This window comes from Odontesthes bonariensis, chromosome 22 (genome assembly GCF_027942865.1).
Source record: "Odontesthes bonariensis isolate fOdoBon6 chromosome 22, fOdoBon6.hap1, whole genome shotgun sequence".
In the NCBI taxonomy this organism is placed as follows: Eukaryota; Metazoa; Chordata; class Actinopteri; order Atheriniformes; family Atherinopsidae; genus Odontesthes; species Odontesthes bonariensis.
In genome coordinates, this window is record NC_134527.1 from 13136884 (window position 1) to 13150065 (window position 13182).

Genomic DNA, 13182 nt, shown 5'->3' on the forward strand with positions numbered 1-13182 from the left:
TTGACTGCATGTGGACGGCTATCCAATGACACTGGAGTCAAGCCATTTCCAAAATAGACACACATTCTTTTTTTTAGTTTATTTTATTAAAGATAAATCGTGGGTATAACTAGTAAGGTACACAAATTGTTTTGCTGATGGTGTTTTCTTAGATAAAGATAAAGATAAATTAATAAAACGGACATAGTTAGTGAAGAGCTCCATCACCAGTCTAAGAGAAGTATTTACATCCTTTACTCCAGTAAAAGTACTAATAATGTGAACGTAGAAGTCGTGCTTGAAAAGAAGGACTTGATATGTGAAATCGCACGTGTATTACCAGGGAAATCATTTAAGTTGAAATACTGGTTCGGCGACTCTCACTGATACATGATCTAATATTACATTTTTTATGGGCCTACTGATGGATCGGTATGTAAGCAGCACGTTATTGATGTTGAAGGTGGAGATAGTTTGAACTACTTGCAGTAATTAACAGTTTTAACAAGGGACAAAAAAATAAATTTGTTTTTATTCGTCATCTAAACTTTGATTTCTTGTGAGATATTGGATAATTTGGTTTGGTTTGGTGGCGCTGTTCACAATTAGACATCTGGAATTTGACCCCCAGCTCAACAAAGTTTTAGGTTGAGAGGCCAACTAGTTCCAAACTTTTTATATTGTCAGTTGTGTACACGCTTAGTAGTGGAGGAAAAGAGCAATATATGGAATACAATGGAATGGCATAAAAAAGAAATATCAAATCAGACAGAGGACACTGGATGTTATAATTAGCACTTTCCTCTCTATAAGTCAGTAAATTTGTTACAGATTTTCTGTGACGAATGTCAAGCTTTAAGCTAAAGCCAGAAAAACTTTAGATGTCTTTAGGGTCATTTAAAAAAAAAAAAAAAAATAAAAAAATATATATATATATATATATATATATATATATTTATATATTTACATAAAAATAATTGCAGTGCATCCAAGCTGTGGCAAGTACACTGAACTTTAAGCCATTTAACTGTCCTACATTTGCAAACACGAAACCAAACCATTCACAACTAAGTCCCTCCAGAGTTTCAAGTGAATGACAACGAGTTGCTAAACAGAGAATCAATTTTCAGTGACAAGTTATGGTTAAAGAACAACAGCATGTATAATAAAATGGTCATTTATTGAATGGACCATTAAATACTCACATTCTCAGGCCATGAAGAGCATCACCATAAAGGACATGCTCAGACTCACTGAGGGATTAATGCAGATGTGTAATCACAGTGGAATGTACTGCTCCTAAGCACCAGCTGTCCAGTGAAAACACACAGACACACAAAAGTCCCCACTAACACACAGACCAGTGCAAACACTGTGCATTTACATTCATTCATCAAGGAATAGCTGTAAATATTTAGTTGAAATATTGCATTACATCTTATTGACTTCAAATTGTGGCATATATCAGTTATTAAGAATGAAATCATAGCGATTCAGTCTATGGCTGCTTTTTGGTTTTGACCAGGCCTTTCTCCACCAGGCTGCGGTAGAACTCCTGGATGTACGTGTACACGCACTTCCAGTCGGGCTCCTCCATTCGGACTAAGTCGTCAGCATCCAGCAGAGGGGGGCAGCCTGCCAGCTTCCTGCAGACAGGATGTTGATCAAAAATTACTTGAGACAAACAGTGACAAAGAAAAACTGGCATTCAGAAGAGTGAAGTGAATTTGTTCTTCTCCTCTTCATATAAGGAATGATAGCTCACTCTGCAGTGCTGAAAGCCAACTGGAAGTTGTCCCTGGGCTTGTTGGGGTTGAGGATGGAATACTCGAATGCATCGGGGAAGAATCGGTGAACCAACGCGCAGAAGGCTATGCCATCCTTCCAACTGGAGGAGAAGTTCTTGATGTCTACCCCCTATTTCATTCACAGAGAAGAATAGTAATGAGGCATAAGGGACAAAGCTATGTAAAGCTCAAATGGGCAATAATCCACAGTGGAAGCGAGTTGAGGATGTTTACCTCATATGGCTCTGTTTTGGCCCTGCACCAGTCCAGAAGCATCTGTTTGACATTTTTTGCATTGGGTGCTGCAGCAGCAGGGCAGTCTGCAGCAGGACTGGCCTTGCTGAGCAGAGCAGAGAAAAACACGCAGATTGGATTGAAAGAATGGGCCATCTCATCTAAGACTTTTTTTCAACATTATTTTACATTTTGGGAAAAGAAAAACAATAAACAAAACAACAATACCTCTGTTATGACGTGGTTATTTTGCAAAAAGAGGCTTGGGGTTATTTTTTGGGTTTCTAGTTGTTTTTTTAAACTCTGCATTTTATAGGATGAAGCCAAACGGGAAATTGTACGAAATGTGACTCACCTGCCTGCTGTCCTGTTGAGTGGAGTGGAAGACGATGGGGACACTGAGAACATAGAAACAGTTCAACTTAAGGTAGTAAAACACACAGAAAATAGAGATGTATGGGAGTGCATCAGACTTACTCTTAGCTGATGGCTGCGAGTTGGTGATTGCTCTTCCTACACTAACTGCTCCACCTGTTGTTCCTGCTTTGGTGAGACCCTGCTGTCTGAGGTCGTGCTGCCTCGACCCTCGCTCCTGCTCCCGTTTATCTGACAACACACAAGTGGGATTGAGTGACAAAGTCAGCTGAGAAATGTGAAAATCCTCACTGTCACTATGTCAGCCGGCTATGATTTTACCTCTCTTTTTCTTGAGGAGGTCTCTTAGGGCAGCACGAATCATCCGCCTCTCTTCAAAATCTGATGCGCTGTCCAGCTAATGTCAAACAGGTAAGAAAACTGAGAGATGAGAAAAGACAATGTGATGATGAGCACACTTCGAGGTCACGTCAAAGCTGGCTCACCATCTTGTTGAGAACATCTTCATCCTCAATAGCAGCCAGTTCTTCGCTGGTCAGCGACGCTGGTCCACAATCAGTTTTTGACTCCATGTCTGATGAGTTGATCTGGTTGAGTTAAATCGCAGCTATCACGACACATGTTGAAAACATTTCTGGAGAATACTTCACAGGCCAAGACTGAGATTCAAAAGACGAAACTTTACCTAAAATTCATCATTCATAAAGAAGTTTGTTTGTGGTAAATTCGGTCTACTTGTACTCTGTCGAGTGACTGAAAATGATCGTCCATGAGTCTTAACAGATGCAAAGTGAGTAGCCGTACAAAGAAATATTTGTCTCGCTGAAGTGCCCCTCAGTGTATCTCAGCAACTGGCTGACTGCAGCACAAAAGAAGGAATATACAAGTACAAATATAGCAATCTAATGGAAGGAGACCATTACTAAAAGAATCTGATAACAGACTGAAAGTATGTGCTGAGACTCTGAAAAAATATCTTGTGCCTGATGTCACTAGATAGAAAGAACTGAGTGACGATTTATAAAAAAAAAAAAATGTGGAACTGGGACTGGGGATTTTTTTGGCTGTATTGGGACTCACCTGTTATCAGGATGCAAACTGGTGTGTCTTCAGGCAGTTCTTTTGGATTCAGCTGTTCTGTCTCCTCTCCTCGGTCCTCCTTTAAACTTTTGTGTGAGGGGAGCTATAAGAGCTCAGCCCTGACGCCTCACACCACATCCTTACTTCATAAGGATGCATGTTTGGAGAGAGAGTGGGGTTTGCTTACATGAACCACCCAAATTAGGATGAAGGAGGAGAACTGGAGAGGCACGCCAGGTCTTGGTCCATCCATCTCTGTCACCTTCAGCTAAGTCTCTGATCCTCTTGTCTCTGAATCCTGGATGATGTCCAATGATGTCGATTCCCTCCGTTAACTTTCTTTGTTGTCGGCACAAACATGACTTTGTCACGTCTAACTTACAGCGTAGCAGGCATATCAAAAGGGTGGGAAATAAAGGGTTAACAGTGGCAAAAAGTTAGGAACACTGCCTTATTCAGGCAAAAAGGCTGAGCTGGAACTCTGTTTACAGAAGCAGAGGAATCTCTATAAGGAAGGTCGGTGCACGGTTCCTGAGACATTTACAAACACGCACATCTGGAGGAAAACAGATTTAGTAAAACACTTCCAACTTCAGCTGAGATTATTATGCATTTAAAATGAGGCACAATAAGAGACAGATCTGAAAAGTCTGAACGAAGTCAAACAGCTCTATCTGGTGGATAACATTTACAACTGCTTCAAAATAGTTTCCAGCGTATGACAACATGTGCTTGTTCTCAGACAGCTTGACATGACAGTAGAAAAAGTCCAAGTCTTCCCGGTCACGTTAACTTTCTGTTTAGGTGCCCCGTTAGTTTGCAGCAGTGGGCCAACACATGCAACACCAGAGCCCTAAAACTAAAGCAGTGAGTGGGATTCAGCCATGGTTAATTATGTCATTTATACTGATCCTTTTGACCAAGTTAGGACTCTTCTTCTTTCCAGACACTTGCATCTTGAACTGGAGCAATAAGTCACTAAACAGATGTGTCATGTGACGGGAAATTGAATAGCAACAAGAGAACTACTCCATCCATTTAGGGGATTTAAGGAGCAAACATGCCAAACATTCACCTGCGCTTTGATTTGAAAATTTGGTGATTTTACTGTAAATCAAATGATCTAAAAATAATAATGAAATGTTGTCCCAGTTTTGCTTGCTATACTTTTAGCTCTCAGACGCTGGAGGAGTCCTTTCTTTCATTGTATGATAATGAACATGTTTTCAGTAGGTGGCTTGGACTGCAGGAAGGCCAGTTCAGCAGTGGGATTTGTAAAAGAAGAAATGGTTTGATATTGTCCCTCAGAAATAAGCAGGGCTTTCACTGAAAATGACATAGTCTGGATGGAAGCAAATGTTGTGTGAAATCCTGTTGATACCATTGAGCGTTAATGGCGGCTTCACAGATCTGCAGGTTACCCATTTTTCTCCTTTGGATGGTAGTATTTTTTTTTTGTCCAAATATCCATTCATGTTATCAATATTTTGCCAAATAGCCTCATTTGTCTGTACCCCGCCTCTCGCCCGATGACCGCTGGGATAGGCTCCAGCCCCCCCACGACCCCACCGACGGATTCAGCGGGTACAGAAAATGGATGGATGGATGGATGGACTTCCAAGTCTTTCGTTGTCACAAATCTCTCTTTCAACAGCTGATTTGTTGGCTTTGCACTCTTTTAAAAGGTTAAAAAAAAAAAAAAAAAAATTCTGTTTTATTTAAGTACAAATCATCCCAATCCCAGAGGTTACTTTTGCCTGTGGACAATTCTATGGGAAAGCTTTAGTTTTATGGAACAAAAACACTTACTTTGCAGCCCCCTGTGCTTCTTTACGTGTAGGTGATTAAACTAATAAAATATGGGGCTTTATTCACAATTTGGAGAATGTCTACAGACTCCAAAGATACGTCACCTGAAGTTTAACAGTCACATTACAAAATGCAAATCATTATGTTTGCATCAAACAAAACTGACACAGTAGGTGCTGAATGTATTCTACACATGCACAGAATGCAAAGAACAACTGACTCAGTTTTTGCTTTTTCTTCTTTTTTTGTTTTTATTTGTAGTTCCAGTCCAATTATTTTCTTTTAAACAATAGCAAATAATGTGTAAATGAATCGTCCATATATCTGCCCCCAATCAGAAGCATCTGCAGTTTTCAGAACATTATCTGGAAAATTCAAATTCCTCCTTTCTCATCTACAGTATCTCCAAATAAGGCATGAGGCAAATGTTTAATTCTTGACCCAGTATACTTTAAACCAGCCAAACATGACTTCAAAATACATAAATATATTAAAATAACTATTTACATCCAACGGGCTTTTCCAAACATTCAAAATTCAACATGTACAAAGACACCATCTACTCTGAAGGCAGCATCTTTGTACCCTGTGCAACAGCAGAATTGTGATTTAGTCAATATGATGTTATCAGAACAAGCAGCCAAACTGACACAAGACTGTGATCGTGTTATGAAATATGTTTTAAATGTTCCTTTTTAATAATGAAAAGTGATCCGATTTTTCTACAGAAAAAGATGAAATCAATCACTGATATGCAGCGTTATTACAGTCCTAATAGCTTCATAAGCTGCTTGATCTCAGTCTAGAAGTTAACAATGGCTGAACACAAGGACATCGCAAGTGCTATTAAATAGTTGAGGTATTTAAAGTTAAACTGATGGGATTATGTGTCGTACATCATCTTTAAATGCGTAACCAACAAAACCCATATATACACACAACTTGGTTTCTGGAACTATTTTCAGTTGGGAAATTATGAAAAAGCAACGTAGACATATTCGTTCTCATTATTTTCTTTGTCAGATATGATGACAATGAATGGCACCCCTGAAATGTAAAATATAGTTTTTCCTATGGCAAAACACGGCTTAAATGCAGTGAGTAGTCTCACTACAAAAGGGAGGAGTCTTTCCTGTACAGCCTTGTGTTTGTGATGTAAAACCTCAAACTGTAAGTGAGCACTACTAGTGTGTGAGATCACTGGCAGAACCTGTATAGCAACACAAAAGTTGTCAAAAGTAAACGTAGGGCATATCAAACATGATCTAGGGCGTGTAGCAGCGTTGAGCATGCAGCCTACTGCCTCATCTGTTCTCAAAAGGGAGAGCTACAGCAGGAACGAATGCTGTCAAGTATTAAACGTACGCAATTTCAAGACACCAGAGGACCAAAATGTACAGCATTTAAAAGCCAGTGATCCTAAAGCCCCTTAAAAATATATTTTCTTCTACGTGGTTAGCTGATAAATCAAACTTATGCCAAGAAAACGCTTTTCCAATACTGAAAGAGACCCCACTGGTTATGTTTACATGCACAGTAATATTTTGATAGGACATCAGGCAACGTACACCGCTGCTTTAGGACACAAGCCCCGAGCTCCAGCAGAGTCGGTGCAGAGCTGTGAGAAAAGAGAAGACACACTTTTACAACAAACGAGAGGCCAGAATAAAGTGCTCAAATATTCTGAGAGATATGGAGGTAAAGAATGGTTTGGTTGAATGCAGACGTCACAGTGACGAAGGAGTAAGTCATGCGGGCAGGAGTCATGAATGGGACTATTCTCTGTAACATGTTAACAGGAACAGGAACTGAGTATTTTAGATGCAACACATGTAAACATCATAATCAGAGTATTTCTTTTTGGAAATAAAGTCAATAGTCAGAATATTGCTCTACATGTAAACATGGCTAATGTCCAGCAGAAGTCTCTTTTTTAGCTTTCAAACATCTCATCGGCTTGAAGGTGAGGATTTAAGAAGAGACTTTAGAGGACAGCCCTGTCTCTTTTCCTCGTCTCTTCCACAGGGAATAATGGCTAAAGTTGAGTGACACTCCTTAGAGAACTCCTGAAACTAATTATCAAGGTACGCTGCAAGGAGAGGAGTGTACTGATGCAAAAGATGAAGAAATAATTGAGCTAAATCTACAGAGACAGTCTATTCAGGTTGACATGGGAACAAAATCTAGGCCTTTAGTGGGAAGTCACACCAAAGTTCATAGTGGAGAACAAAATGTGCTTCAGTGGAGGAGAAGAGGCGTCTCATTGAACCAAAAAAAAAAAAAGAAAAAGTTAGCTTTGTCCATCTATGCAAGTTTCAGCCCTACAACATCGGCTTCCTACTTTACAAATCATCAAAAAAAGCTGCCAAAAAACCCAGTCCCTTACCACAACAGGGCCGGGTGATTATCCGGTAACAGTACCATAAATATATCTTCTTGATATAAATTGTGCCTGCTAATATTTAGGATGGAGCACCCCCCACCCTCCCTGTCACTGCAACAGACAATATGTCCACAACAGTCACCCAAAACATTGACTAGAGCCCTCTGGAATTAAGAACATTTTCACAGTGGAGTAGAATGAACGACAGAGCAAATACCTCGTGAGGTATCCAACAGTTCAGTGTGCTCATGCATGCATATTCCGCTATAGGCTATATAGGAGTGGATTATAGATAAAGGATTGATTTTACCCATCACAACAAAGGCAACCTTTTCCTTTTTGCAGACTCTAGTTCTGTGTGACCGGAGGATAAAGATATTGGCACAGTGAGGACTATTAATGGTAACACTCCCGTTTTGTCTTTGATCACTCAAAGAGTAGAGAACACGACTTACAGTGCATCCAGTTGTTTTCTTTTCTTTTTCACTTTAATTTCTCCGTCATACGTTCATTTCAGTCCATTTTGTCTTCCTGTTTCCCATCCTCTCTCTGCTGATGATTTGCATTTTCAGATGCCCCAGCTCTAACCGAGTTCTCTCCATTTGCGGTGTGAAAATCCATCGGATCTGACCCTTTAGCTTTAGACCTGCGCGCGTCCAGGTAGCCGACGATGAACTCTGAGTTCTGATAAATAAGCATGCCAGACAACGTGAGCACTGCCCCGGCGCAGCTGAGGGCAGACAGCTCACTGCCAAAAAGCAGCTGAGACAACAGTAAGTTTCCCACCACGTTCAGGTTGCCGAGGATATGCAGAGTGACGGCCGAGGTGAGTGTGATGACGCAGCTGCTGGCCAAGTTGTACATGACTGAGCCCAGGCAGCTGAGCAGGATGAAGACCCACAGGTGGCAGTCATAATGAAGTGGTGACTCTAGCAAAGCCCAGTTCTCCAAGGCGAGAGCAGCCACTATCAAGATGCAGAAGCTAGGAATGGACATCAAGTAGAGTAAGAACACAGAGTTGATCTTCTCCTCTTGGAGTAAAATGCCTGAGAAAACAGAGAAACAAAAAGCACGGCATTTAAATCCATCTCATCAAATAACCTAAAGTAAACACATCAAAAGACATTAACAACAAGACTGTGCTAGAGAGATGTAAACATGTTTAAAACCCTTTTTTTTTTTTTTTTTTAATTACAATCACATTTCCTACTTAGAAATAACAGCTACATTAAATGGTGACAGAGACTGCAGGTGCGGCAACAGGTCCACTGAGACTTGTGCAAAAAAACAATAACACCTCAAGTATTGAGACACGGTGCACCGGACAGGAATTGAGAAATAAGAGAACCAAAAGCTGGTATGCAAACACAGCCACAGAGCATTTCAAATTAGAAAATGAGGAAGCCTTAAACTTATCTAAGAACCTCAAAGTAACCGCTTCTCCTTCATACTAACACGCTGGTAAAATGTCCACATCCTGGTTGGTACTGTTGGTAAACTGAAACTACGGCGTAGTAACACTCCTCACGTTTTTACAAAAACAGAGTCTCTGGAGTCTTTGTCTGCTTCATTTTTTGGCACCAAGAATGTGGAATTTTACAGAGACCAAATACCCAATTTTTGGTGTTGTCACCCTAATAATAAAATAAGTTTGTTCTGTTAAAATAAAAATAAAAAGTGATGTAAATCCTATTAAACCATTATATTTCCTACCTCTGGTACTCTGACACATGTAATAGATCTGTTTAAGTGCAATGTTTAGCCAACACTGACAGCTAGTCCCATTGTTTTTATAGTCCAGATAACAAGGACAGACTGATCAGCTGTTATTCAAAAGGTAACAACAATCTTTGAAGCAGCTTTATGGCAGGAAAATAGTCGGTCATTATGTAAAATGCTTCTCTGAAAAGCCTGTATAATATGTTTAGGCATCCGTCTGAAGCAAAACGCATTAAGATCATGATTTCCAGCAACAACAACAGCCATAATTGCTCTCACCTTATGATCGTGCCTGTGTCTCACCGTAGAAAAATGCGGTCTGGGAGTCACTGATTGTAGTGCAGTCTTAGTGTTTATATGTCTGTGTGTTTATGGACTGATTTTTATCAACACAGCAGCGTCACAAAGGCCAAAGATGCAGTCTGGGAACCTTACAATTGTGCAGCTGACGTCCAAAATAAAGACTAGGTTTGCAGATTGTAGTGGTACATCAACATGTTGATGAGCCTCACGGATGGTGTGATCCTACTGAAAGATTGCATCTAGCTCACCAACTGCAAACACTTCACAGCTGCTGATCAATATTTACGGTTAAGCCAAGGCTTTGTATTTAAAAACAAAAAAATACATACCCTTCCAAAGTGTGTCCCAGTAAAAATACACTTAGGGGAAACTGTTACTACAACAAGTAGGGGGCTGAGAATAGCTTCTTGAAACATGAGAAGAGATTCTAGGAGCTTGTTTACACAATCTGATGCAAATATAAAAGCAAATGGTCCTTAATACACACTCATTTAACCTTATTTGATAATAGCAGAATAGAAAGTTTCTGCAGTCTCGTGCAGTTTGTCAAAAAAGCATTTAAAGCTGCCTGATTCTGTAACTGTCTACAACTCCTGGAGCAAAGCAAGTAGCATGCAGCAAGCTTTGTGTTATGTAACAAATTAAAGACGGACCGCTATATATATGTGTATATATATATATATATATATATATACATATACACATAAAAAATTAGAAACTCACTATTTTTTTTCCTCTGACAACTACCGTGTTACTGAGACTAATGATGTTAAGAGTGCGTAATCTGCTGCACACAAACACTCATCTGTGATGCAATACGGCTTTATTTTTTATGTAACGAATGACTCGGTAAGAGCACAGAACATTAGATAAATGAGTAAACTGGATATAATCAGTTAGGGCAATAGTTAGCCCACATGACATAAATTCAAGAAGATAAGCTATCCCTTTATAAGAACATATTCATTCAACATTGTTATGTTATTGTTCATGGAACAAAACTGAGACCGTTTTCTGGGCAAACTTTTCCCACTATTGTTCAGACTTTTAAAGCAGACACAGGGTGTTATCCTGTGAGGGAACACACTCTGAAGTGTCCACGAGCTGTTACCAAACAGTTTCTGGAATGCAGTTTGCGCAAACAGCCCATTAAAAGCAGTGACGCCGAGGGCAAATAAAAAAAATAAAAAAAAATCTTCCTTCGTCTGTCATCCTACACTTGATGACCGTCTGAACTTTTCCATCATTGAAAGTTCAACACAGACAGTTAAGACGAGGCCGTCGCTGGCAGTTGTTGTTTCTGTTATGTTCCCTTAGCAACCACAGACTATGCAGTTGTACCATTCCACCTTAATGTGAGGGTGCGTCTCTGGACCATGGAGTGAATCACCATGAAAGACCACAGATTGCTGCAACATCTGGGGGAAACCTAAAATATTCCTTGATGTGAGCGGGATGTTATAAAAGTAGAGTAATGATCTCACAGAGGTTACTTACTTAAGCTGCAATAAAAACACGACCAAACTGGTGCTGAAGTCAACTATTTTGGGAGACAAACAGGACAGAAAACGACACAGTAAAAGGTACTCACTCTGCTGAATGGACTTGACACCCCTCAACATGGTCGCGGCAAACACAAAGAAGCAGCCGGTCTGATCGAACTGGACCTCTCCCATAATGCTGAAGGATGCGCCCAGGCAGATGGGCATCATGGCTGTGTATTTGAGGATGTGATGCTGCTTGCCGAGGATCAGGGTCGAGATGGCCAGAGTGAATAGTGGGGTGGTGGTGTAGATCATTTGTGCAAATGACAGCTGGACATAGTTAAGACCTATGTTCCCAAAGGCGATACTGGCACAAAATGTCAGACTCAATAGGAACACCTTACATTTTGCATTGGGGGTAAGGTCCCGTTCAGCAGCCCCCCTATGGCGGATCACCCGCAGTTTAATCAGCCCATAGTCCACCACTATGGCTGTCAGCATGTGCAGTGCTGACAGCAGCAGAGGGTACCTGAAGTTGTAAACAGCAAAAATCCATTTGTTGAGGCTGGAGACGGTGGTGCCGGTCACCAGCCAAACGATGACAGCGGAGAGCAGATGGAGCATCTCTGCGGGTGGCCTCCTCCTGCCTCTCTCTTGCAGAGTCGCCTCGCATTTTGAGAAGCCATCGGCGCTGATCATGTTCGTATCATTGTCCTCTCTGTAAGGTAAACACATGTTGAGTCCGTTCCTTGCATTTCCATATGAAGGGCATCAACAAACCGGAAAGTTTAGGAGTGTAAATGGCGAAAATAACCTGCTTCGCAGCCGTTCTTCCCTTCGACGTAGCAAATATTTTTTGTCAGTGAAAAGAAGCCTCTTTTTTTCAGGACCGCCTATGAGCACGTGTTTCTATTTTGCATGACGGCCTGGTTGTGTAACGTATCGCGTTTCAGGAAAAAATGACATATGCTCCAGGGAAGACAGATCAGAGCAAGGAGCTGTTCGCGGCGGGCAGGAAAAAACAGTACGTGCTTTCTCCGCGACGGAGACTCGGTGGATTGGCTATTTTCCTGTCATGCAGCAATGAACCGACAATGACGAAACAGCACGATGCACCAAAAGCAGCAGTATTGTCAACAAGCATATGCCTGTGATTTTACTTGTCAGCTGTAACAACAGTTGCAACTGTGCTATTTATGATGTGCTCAATCTTTAGACAACGCAGCACCCCGCATGATTTTGACTTTTGCATTTACTTAGCATTAAATGATTCATGATTCTTTCGATGTCTGGAAAGATTTAAGAGCGTCCCTTCCAGGTATTAAATCAGACAAAGACCTATTTAATAGCAAACATGAACTCACTCGTTACACCGTTCGCTGCGTAGCTTCGGGCAGAGGCGGTTTCAGTCATGGTGCGTGTTCGGCTTTAAAGTAACACCAGCTTCAGTCAAACACCGGACTGGCTCGGTAAGACAACCACCCAATAGTGCTTCTGTCTGATACACTGACACAGTAAAAATAGGTTACGTTATCTGACCTCTACAGCGGACAACGCTGTCACTTGACAGACAGAAATGCCTGTCCAAGCTTGTGCTGTCAAGCTAGTTAGCTAGCAACCCTTTTGCACTTGTTAGCTAACGGTAGATTGAAACAAAACAATGGAGCAGCAGTTTTTACTCCTTTCTTTGCGCGGTAACAGTGTCCGCTCGTCTCATGTGGATACCAAATAAACACGAGTGACATCATACCAGCAAATTAAGCTCCGTGTTGTTGTTTTTTTACCTTGTACACGGAGCACTGTGAGCATCCACAAATCTCCGACAGTCGGTCACAACGCTGTCAGCCAAGCCGAGGCGGGCGGATTTTGGACGGCCGCTTCCTTTAAAGGGCAATGCCACCGTTTTAACAATTCAACGTACCATGAACGATAATTACAATAACATGAGCACGTGCAGAATTAGAAGTGCTGAAGGGTGAGTTCAGATTTAGTTTGAAATATATACAGTTAACTCTGTAAATGAAATGCA

At 40.9% G+C, this 13182-nt stretch overlaps 2 protein-coding genes across 5 annotated transcripts; both read right to left on the minus strand.

The window, feature by feature from the left end:
• Positions 1-971: 971 nt before the first annotated feature.
• On the minus strand, positions 972-4501 carry smtna (smoothelin a). Its single transcript, XM_075455724.1, has 8 exons — positions 3456-4501; positions 2861-2962; positions 2697-2772; positions 2478-2606; positions 2356-2398; positions 2001-2106; positions 1745-1896; positions 972-1625 (listed from the first exon to the last, which is right to left on the minus strand). The coding sequence occupies exons 2-8, from the start codon at positions 2945-2947 to the stop codon at positions 1478-1480; spliced, it is 741 nt and encodes a 246-aa protein (XP_075311839.1). The 5' UTR covers positions 2948-2962; positions 3456-4501; the 3' UTR covers positions 972-1477.
• A 1497-nt stretch (positions 4502-5998) lies between these two features.
• On the minus strand, positions 5999-13028 carry slc35e4 (solute carrier family 35 member E4). 4 transcript variants are annotated; one of them, XM_075455802.1, is made up of 3 exons: positions 12938-13028; positions 11261-11871; positions 5999-8693 (listed from the first exon to the last, which is right to left on the minus strand). In XM_075455802.1, exons 2-3 carry the CDS (start codon positions 11850-11852, stop codon positions 8161-8163), a joined length of 1125 nt encoding a protein of 374 aa, XP_075311917.1. In that variant the 5' UTR covers positions 11853-11871; positions 12938-13028; the 3' UTR covers positions 5999-8160. The 4 variants fall into 4 exon arrangements, with proteins under 4 accessions (XP_075311917.1, XP_075311920.1, XP_075311918.1 ...); XM_075455805.1 differs by having other exon boundaries at positions 12904-12977; XM_075455803.1 differs by lacking the exon at positions 12938-13028 and adding an exon at positions 12518-12851.
• Between the last annotated feature and the right edge of the window lie 154 nt (positions 13029-13182).

Excerpts from the sequence above, each read along its gene's own strand:
- smtna (XM_075455724.1), bottom strand. The coding sequence starts at position 2,947 with ATGGAGTCAAAAACTGATTGTGGACCAGCGTCGCTGACCAGCGAAGAA. Across the intron at positions 2,399-2,477 it reads CTCGCAGCCATCAGCTAAGA|TGTCCCCATCGTCTTCCACT; the intron begins GTAAGTCTGATG and ends CTATGTTCTCAG. Across the intron at positions 1,897-2,000 it reads CCAAAACAGAGCCATATGAG|GGGGTAGACATCAAGAACTT; the intron begins GTAAACATCCTC and ends TGAATGAAATAG.
- slc35e4 (XM_075455802.1), bottom strand. The coding sequence starts at position 11,852 with ATGATCAGCGCCGATGGCTTCTCAAAATGCGAGGCGACTCTGCAAGAG. Across the intron at positions 8,694-11,260 it reads TGTCAAGTCCATTCAGCAGA|GCATTTTACTCCAAGAGGAG; the intron begins GTGAGTACCTTT and ends CTGTTTTCTCAG.